This window comes from Leucoraja erinacea, chromosome 1 (assembly GCF_028641065.1).
Source record: "Leucoraja erinacea ecotype New England chromosome 1, Leri_hhj_1, whole genome shotgun sequence".
In the NCBI taxonomy this organism is placed as follows: domain Eukaryota; kingdom Metazoa; phylum Chordata; class Chondrichthyes; order Rajiformes; family Rajidae; genus Leucoraja; species Leucoraja erinaceus.
In genome coordinates, this window is record NC_073377.1 from 59,627,005 (window position 1) to 59,636,684 (window position 9,680).

General features: G+C 41.7%; 1 protein-coding gene across 3 annotated transcripts in view; it reads right to left on the reverse strand.

Moving 5' to 3' along the window:
- micu3a (mitochondrial calcium uptake family, member 3a) overlaps positions 1-9,680 on the reverse strand; it is a 124,586-nt gene that overhangs the window by 67,482 nt on the left and 47,424 nt on the right. For all 3 annotated transcript variants that reach the window (XM_055635510.1, XM_055635525.1, XM_055635518.1), the window contains exons 5-6: positions 4,853-4,900; positions 3,771-3,853 (exon numbers count right to left, since the gene is read on the reverse strand). In XM_055635510.1, coding sequence (XP_055491485.1) covers positions 3,771-3,853; positions 4,853-4,900 — 131 coding nt within the window. The remainder of the gene's footprint in view (positions 1-3,770; positions 3,854-4,852; positions 4,901-9,680) is intronic.

Consider the following 9,680-nt stretch of genomic DNA (forward strand, 5'->3'; position numbering starts at 1 on the left):
CATCTACACTGCCAAACTCACTCAGCATCTGTGTTTCAATGAGAACAATTCACATTATTTGTGTGGCCCATTCTGATAGGTCCAGGAGAAAGACTTCAAATTGAATTTATATTGGGAAGAAATTGTTACGAGGACCCTTGAAGACTGAAAAAGACGAATTTATTATGGGGAACAAGGAAACGGCAGACGAGTTGAACAGGTACTTCGGATCAGTCTTCACTAAGGAGGACACAATCTCCCTGATGTACTAGTGGCCAGAGAATCTAGGGTGAAGGAGGAACTGAAGGAAATGCACATTAGGCAGGAAATGGTGTTGGGTAGACTGATGGAACTGAAGGCTGATAAATCCCTAGGGCCTTATGGTCTGCATCTCAGGGTACTTAAGGAGGTGGCTCTGGAAATCGTGGACACATTGGTGTTCATTTTCCAATGTTCTATAGATTCAGGATCAGTTCCTGTGGCTTGGCGTGTAGCTAATGTTATCCCACTTTTTAAGGAAGGCAGGGAGAGAGAAAACAGGGAATTATAGATAGTTAGCCTGACATAGCGACAAGATGACATTGCGGCAAATTTGGATAGCAGTAACAGGATCGGTCCGAGTCAGCATGGGTTTACGAAAGGGAAATCATGCTCAACTAATTTTCTTGAATATTTTGAGGATGTAACTAGGAAAATGGACAAGGTAGAGTCCGTGGATGTAGTGCACCTGGACTTTCAGAAAGCATTTGAAAAGGTCCCACATAGGAGCTTAGTGGGCAAAATTAGGGCACATGGTATTGGGGGTAGAGTGCTGACATGAATAGAAAATTGGTTGGCAGGCAGGAAACAAAGAGTAGGGATTAACGGGTCCCTTTCAGAATGGCAGGCAGTGATTAGAGGGGTACCGCAAGGCTCGGTTATACATTAATGATCCAGATGAAGGGATTAAAAGTAACATTAGCAAATTTGCAGATGACTCATAGCTGGGTGGCTGTGTGAAGAGGATGCTATGAGGATGCAGGGTGACTTGGACAGGTTGGGTGAGCAGGCAGATGCATGGCAGATGCAGTTTAATGTGGATAAATGTGAGGTTATCCACTTTGGTAACAAAACAGGAAGGCAGATTAATATCTAAATGAGGGATCGGCAACCGTGTTCTGAATAGGGGCTAGGATGCATGTCTGTGAGCGGATGGCGGGTACATCTATCACGTGTACACATGGATCCCGCCCCGGATTGCAGGCATCAAATCACGTGTTCACATAGATCCCACCCCTTTGAGGACACTGGGCCCAGTTACGGTCGCTCACGAACATGGCGTACCTACGGACCATTGCCTTGGCTCTGTCCTGAAGGCAGTGGCTCCAATACTCACACTCACTCGTCCAGGCCTATTGACAACCCCGATCCCGACAGTGAAGCCCAGCCACAGAAGGTGTACGGCTGTGCCGGTGGCTTTGCGCAGGATGCGGTACAGCCAGAGCTCGGCGGCTCCGCCATGGGGGCCACCAGCACAGGCCTCCTTGCGTCACCGCGCCTGGGCGACGCGGCCTCGGGGGGGTACCGGACATTATGGAAGTCTGCGGGCCGGATGATTACGGAAAAAAAAATACGCCCGCGGGACGGATGATTTCACGTTACGGGCCGCATTCAGACCGGGGGCCGTAGGTTGCCGACCCCTGATCTAAACGGTGTCAAGTTGGGAAAAGGGGAAGTACAACGAGATCTGGGGGTCCTTGTTCATCAGTGACTGAAAGTAAGCATGCAGGTACAGCAGGCAGTGAAGGAAGCGAATGGTATGTTGGCCTTCATAACAAGAGGAGTTGAGTTCCTCTTGGAGCAAAGAGGTCCTTCTGCAGTTGAACAGGGCCCTAGTGAGACCACACCTGGAGTATTGTGTGCAGTTTTGGTCTCTAAATTTGAGGAAGGACATTCTTACTATTGAGGGAGTGCAGCGTAGGTTCACACCAGGTTAATTCCTGGGATGGCGGGACTGTCATATGTTGATAGAATGGAGTGGCTGGGCTTGTATACTCTGGAATTTAGAAGGATGAGAAGGGATCTTATTGAAACATATAAGATTATTAAGGGTTTGGAAACGCTACAGGCAGGAAACATGTTCCCGATGTTGGAGGAATCCAGAACCAGGGGCCACATTTTAAGAAAAAGGGGTAAGCCATTTAGAACGGAGATGAGGTAAAAACTTTTTCACACAGAGTTGTGAGTCTGTGGAATTCTCTCCCTCAGAAGGAGGTGGAGGCTGGTTCTCTGGATGTTTTCAAGAGAGTTAGATAGAGCTCTTAAAGATAGCAGAGTCAGGGGATCTAGGGAGAAGGCAGGAACGGGGTACTGATTGTGGATGATCAGCCATGATCACATTGAATGGTGGTGCTGGCTCGAAGGGCCGAATGGCCTACTCCTGCACCTATTGACAATTGTTTATTGAGTGAAATATAACCAGACCAGGATACAAAATATCTTTCCATAGCACATTAACAAAACATGGTGTAGGAAGGAACTGCAGATGCTGGTTTAAACCGAAGATGGACATAAAATGCTGGAGCAATTCACGGGACAGGCAGCAACTCTGGAGAGAAGGAATGGGTGACATTTTGAGTATGAAGAAGGGTCTCGACCCAAAACATCACCCATTCCTTCTCTCCAGAGATGCTGCCTGTCCCGCTGATTTACTCCAGCATTTTGTGTCTATAATAGAACATGGTATTTGGTAGGGTAGGCTCTTTATTGAGATAGAGGTTTATATAATTTATAGAGGTTTATAAAGGTTTGATATTCCATTTCACTTTACTTTTTCTGACTCCATTTTGTGTCCTTTGTACCTCTAACCTTTGTCACTTCGCCTATCAATAACCTCCACCCATTCGCCCCCCCTCACTTGAATCCACATCATTTGCCAGGCTTTGCCCCATCACACCTCTTTTTTCTAGCTTTCTCCCACCCTACTGTAATCAGTAAGAAGGGCCTGGACCTGCACTATTGACTGTTTTTCCTTCCACCGATACTGCCTAATCCGCTGAATTCCTCGAACACCATGTATTGGTCAAGTTTCCAATATCTGCGATTTCTTGTGAATCCCTAATTAATTCATTAACCATATGGTCCATAAACAATGGGATCACCTGGGCAACCTTGGCCTCAGAGGTAATCTTTTTCCCAGTTCTTATTAAAGTCTTTGATCTGAAATATTACCTGGTGCTTGATCTGCTGATTATTTTCATCATTTTCTGTTTTTATATTAGATTTCTATCATCTGTAGTTGTTGATTTTCAATTGCCTCAAATTTTTAATTTTGTTATCCGAAATTTAAATCCTGTCATATGACAAATTTATCCTGTCATAAATAACATCTACTTTAGAATCTGGTTTCATATCAGTATTGTTCAATATGAATGAAAGCATAGCTTGGGATAAATAATTAATTGACCGAAGATTATTGTTCCAAATGCAAATTATTCCATGTACTTTTTCCTTCTTCAATTCCCTGCTATAATTTTGAATTAAGTGCTCACTCCAATCAACAAATGTGCACAGTATTAAAAAAAATGCTGAAGGGCAGCAAGTTTATAAAAATACTTGCATATTTCCAAGCTTGTCAGGATATTTTCAATTAACTTGCCATAACATTTTGCATGCTACAAGGCTACTGTAGAATAATTCTTACATTGGCTTCAAAGCTCGTTTTAAAAAGCAAAATCCATTAAAATATATATTTTTTACTAATTACAATAAATTAAAATTGGTATACAAGATATACAGTTTAAAGTACATACCACTAAGAACTCCTTCTTATCCACCATTTCATTGCCATCAGTGTCAAACATGTTGAAAGCTATTTTAAAACCTGCATGAGGCTCTGCAACATTTATGCAAAATACATTTGTTATATACAGTAACATATTTAAGGGGTGCACGCTATCAAATCTAAAGCAAATATCACTTTACAAGTAAATCTCCTGAAGACTATGAAAGTAAAATACACAGACAGGCTTCAAATTTAAAAACAGGTCTTCCTTCATTATAATGTCAAATATATTTTTATTTTCTCAAAATAAATAAAAGTTTGAACTTAACAGCTTTCTACTGTATGCAATTTGGTTTACACTAATTTACTGTGTCATTAATAATTTCATGTGTCATTAAGGTGTTATTAGAAGCCATGTTGCATTGTTTCCAATGCTTAAAATTGTATTCCATTGCATTAAAAACATGCTGTCAAATTCATATAATGCCCTTAATTTGCTGCTTTAATGGTCGTAAGATGTTTTCCTTACTACCACCTGGGACTACTCAAATGAGAATACGATTAGTGGAGACTTGATCAAATGACACGCATTCAAATAATTCCCAAAAATTAATTGAAATACTTAGCAATATTTTGCCGTCTAGAACAAAGACAAGTTAATATTCCCCATAACAAGGAAGAAAAAGAGCAGGAAAAAATAGGGTTAAAAGAAACAAAATCAAATGCCACTAAGTAATGGTTAAAGTTTGAAATCGTTATGATTCAGTCTCAAATATTTAAATGATTTAAGAAAAAAACCCAGAAAATCAAAGCAGAAATGTTGGAGGCAGAGAACTTAACAGTTGGCATGCTGATACACTAATGCTTGAAAGGAATACTCAACATACAGAAAATAAAGTTATTACTTTAATTATTTTGATACAAGGTATAAAAGGTGATAATGGTTATTTTTTCCCTACTTCAAAAACTATTTGTACTTTAATCAAAATATTAGAAAAATGAGACTTAGATTGCTTTTCCGATTATTTATATAGGTTTGTAAAATGATACCATGTACACGTTCTAAAAGCATTTGCTGAAATTATTAAACATGCCATTTACTCAACTCACTTGTTAGTATGCACAAAAGAAACAAATATTCGGTGTAGGCAATCAGACCTAAAATAAAAGTGACATCACTGATTATTGTAAGAAAAATCAACTGCACATTTGCATCATTTAGAAGAGCATTTGAAAAAAAAGATTGTGGATTGTATGAATTGCAGTGTTTTTCCAATATGTCAAAAACATCTAGAATTGTAAGTGGGACATTCACAATCTAGTTTCTATCCTTCAGAACAGAGTTTCCTGTTTACACTAAACCTGAATGTTAAAGTGCACTTGTTGAGGTTAAGTAGTCTAACTTTACGACCTACTGCTTTTGTCCCCTAAAGCATATAAAAATAGAGAACAAACGGTATAATTGACCTTCTAAGTGGCTACAAACTCAAATAAAATTAAGATACCTGTATGACATTCATCTATGATAAGATGCTCCTTGGGTTTTGATAACAGGGTGTAAAACATCCTTAGGTAATCACTCAATTAGTGTGAACAGGTTTTTTTGTTTTGATTTGTTTTACAAAAAGAGATTGTCTCCTAACAAAGAGAGCAGTATATCCAATGTGCAACAAATAACTAAACATGAAGCAACTACTAGCCTTTGAAAAACATTTGCTTCTTTACTTGTAACAGAAGATTGTGACCAATAGTCAGATAGCTATGGTTGAATGCACTGAGGTTATGGGAGAAAGATTTTGTAATAGTCACCACAAAAAAAAACTTCCAGAAAGATCACAATAACACAAAGAAGGCTTGAGAATAATAAAGAAAATGTACACATTGATTAATTGTGATAATGGAGATATGTTTTTCATTTGTGGCAATGTTACTGTTTAAATATAACAATTGAGGCATAAAACACAAAAGCTACTATTTCCAGAGCTCCTGCTCTACTACTATAATTACGAAAGGAAATCGCCAGCCATAAAATATGCAGAATATCGAACCTGCCCCAAACTCATGTCAGAAATTAATTAATGAAGCAAGGCAAGTAAACTAGGTCCTGTGAAGTTGCAGAACATTCCAATAGTCCAGTGCAGGGAGCTAATCATAGATGATATACTGCAACATGAAATTATCATAAAATCCTCCAACAGCATCTATATCCTTAAAAGTCTGATCTTGTTTATTTATTTGTGTGTGTGTGTGTGTGTTTGTGTATAATCATGTCTTTGCAAAAAAACGACGTGCTAGTGGTAATATATTTACATATTCCGGTAGAGATTTTTCTCGTGGAGTCCGAAATCCCCTTATCTGAAAATCTCATGCCTTATTTCTCGAGTTATTACTGAAAATGTTCAAAAATCTAACAAAACTTTGAATTTAAAAACGACTGTCTTTCGCTGATGACGTCACAATGGGTCTGCATGTCCTTCTTCCTCGCACTGCGAGTGACGTCACCCCACTCCCTTATTCAAGACTCAGCCTGCCCCCGCTCCAAAAGATGCAGAAAGAACGAGCAAGTCAGGCCCACCCCGCTCGCCGAGTCCACGTCATCCTCCTCTCTGCCCTCATTGAGGGACGGGACCGAGCTGTCGGGTCCTCGGGTCGGGTCCTCTCTCTCTGCCCTCCCTCTCTCTCTCTCTGCTCTCTCTCTCTGCCCTCCCTCTCTTTGCCCCCCTACCTCTCCCTCTCTTGCCGTGCCTGCGAGTTAGGGTATGCATGAGTGGATAGGGCGGGGGATGGGGTAAAAGGAGTGAATGAATAATATTAATATATCATGGGGGGTGGTTACTGTGTATGTGGGGGGGGGGGGGTGTGGTGTGTGTGTGTGTGTGTGTGTGTGTGTGTGTGTGTGTGTGTGTGTGTGTGTGTGTGTGAGTCGCAGGTCGCCCCCCCACAACCCTGCGTTCAGGGGACGGGACCCAACGGGTCCCACTTGGTCTAGTACTATTTAAGATTCTGTTCACTCCTCGTATCATTTGTAAATTTTCTAAAAGATTGTCCTATTGGAAGATGTGCACACAGGACATAGTGACCTGAATTCTTATGATGCAGGACTTAGGTGGCCTGAATTCTTACCCAGATGTGTAAGCAGATATGATAGTGGCGTTAAGGAAGCTTTTAGGTAGGCACCTGAACATGCAGGGAGTGGCAGGAGATGAATCACCTGCAGGAAACGGGATTAATGTTAATGTAGTATCATGCTCAACATAGACATCGTGGGGCAGAGGGTCTATTCCTGTGCTGTACTGTTCTATGGTATTCAAGAAGGAACTGCAGATGCTAGAAGATCGAAGGTACACAAAATTGCTGGAGAAACTCAGTGGGTGCAGCAGCATCTATGGAGCGAAGGAAATAGGCGATGTTTCGGGCCGAAACCCTTCTTCAGACTGATGGGGGGTGGATGGGGGGTGGGGGGGGGGGGGAAGGGGGGGGGAAGGAAGGAAAAAGGGAGGAGGAGCCCGAGCCCGAGGGGGGGGGGGGGGGGGGGGGTGGGTGGGAGGAGACAGCTCGAAGGTTAAGGAAGGGGAGGAGACAGCTAGGGCTAGCAAAATTGGGAGAATTCAACGTTCATGCCATCAGGACGCAAGCTGCCCAGGCGGAATATGAGGTGCAGCCATATGTACATATGGATTCATGAATTTGAACCGGGGAATTTAATTTTAAATAATTAAATGCATCTGGATTAAAGATTCATAGTCAGTAATGGTGCCATTAACATTCAAAAGAAAAATAAATCTACCTTTTTAAATCTCAACCTAGTCCACTTGCAACCTGTTAACTTGTTAAAACTGTTTTATGGACCCATTAAGACTGAAACGGGTGAATTTATTATGGGGAACAAGGAAATGGCAGATGAGTTGAACAGGTACTTTGGATCCGTCTTCAATAAGGAGGACACAAACAATCTTCCTGATGTACTAGCGGCCAGAGGATCTGGGGTGACGGAGGAAATGAAGGAAATCCACATTAGGCAGGAGATGGTGTTGGGTAGACTGATGGGACGGAAGGCTGATAAATCCCCAGAGCCTGATTGTCTGCATCCCAGGGTACTTAAGGAAGTGGCTCGAGAAATCGTGGACGCATTTGTGATCATTTTCAATGTTGCATAGATTCAGGGTCAGTTCCTGTGGATTGGAGGGTAGCTAATGTTATCCCACTTTTTAAGAAAGGTGCTAGTTCTGCAGTTCCAGGAAACCAGGGAATTATAGACCAGTTAGCCTGGCATCGGTGGTGGGGAAGATGCTGGAGTCAATTATAAAAGATGAAATAGCGGCACATTTGGATAGCAGTCACCGGATCTGTCCGAGTCAGCATGAATTTACGAAGGGGAAATCATGCTTGACTAATCTTCTGGAATGTTTTGAGGATGTAACTAGGAAAATGGACAAGGGAGAGCCAGTGGATGCAGTGTACCTAGACTTTCAGAAAGTATTTGATAAGATCACACATAGGAGATTAGTGGGCAAAATTAGGGCACATGGTATTGGGTGTCGAGTGCTGACAGATTAGTTGGCAGACAGGAAACAGAGTAGGGATTAATGGGTCCCTTTCAGAATGGCAGCCAGTGACTATTGGGGTACCGCAAGGCTCGGTGCTGGGACCGCAGCTATTTACAATATACATCAATGATTTAGATAAACGATTCAGTAACATTAGCAAATTTGCCAATGGCACAAAGCTGTGTGAACTGTAAGGAGGATACTATGAGAATGCAGAGTGACTTGGACAGGTTGGGTGAGGGGGCAGATGCAGTTTAATGTGGATAAATGTGAGGTTATCCACTTTGGTAGCAAAAACGGGAAGGCAGATTATTATCTAAAGTTGGGAAAAGGGAAAGTATAATGGGATCTGGGGTTCCTTGTTCATTAGTCGATGAAAGTAAGCATGCAGGTCCAGCAGGCAGTGAAGAAAGCGAATGGCATGTTGGCCTTCATAACACGAGGAGTTGAGTATTGGAGCAAAGAGGTTCTCCTGCAGTTGTACAGGGCCCTAGTGAGACCACACCTGGAGTATTGTGAGCAGTTTTGGTCTCCAAATTTGGGGGACATTTTGCTATTGAGGGAGTGCAGCGTAGGTTCACAAGGGTAATTCCCGGGATGGCGGGACTGTCATATGCTGAGAGAATGGAGCGGCTGGGCCTGTATACTCTGGAATTTAGAAGGATGAGAGGTTATCTTATTGAAACATGTAAGATTATTAAGGGTTTGGACACGCTAGAGGCAGGAAACATGTTCCCGATGTTGGGGAGTCCAGAACCAGGGGCTACAGTTTAAGAATAAAGGGCAAGCCATTTAGAACGGAGATGAGGAAACACTTTTTCACTCAGAGTTGTGAGTCCGTGGAATTCTCTGCCTCAGAAGGCGGTGGAGGCCGGTTCTCTGGATACTTTCAAGAGAGAGCTAGATAGGGCTCTTAACGATAGCGGAGTCAGGGGATATGGGGAGAAGGCAGGAACGGGTACTGATTGTGGATGATCAGCCATGATCACAATGAATGGTGGTGTTGCCATTAACAAAGTTACTAACACAGTGGAATATTTATATTTCATTCAGAACTATTAAAGAAAATCTGTCCGTAGGATACATCCTCACATCCATTTTAATTTATTTTCCATAAAAGCTGATCCGATTCATTCCCCCAAACAAGAGAATAATTTATTAAACGGATGGGACAGAATTTGAAATGAAACATATTTTACCTATTTTTGGACACGAAGAACAAAATTTAAACAACAAATGTACATTATTTGAACTACAGCATAAAACAATAAATCATAAAGTGTTCCTTTCTAGGTAAGATTTTGACTGCATTCATACCCTTTTGTTAATGTTTATGCTGCAGCACCTTCAAAGTCTGGTGTGTTATAATTATGGTACATTTATATAAGGAG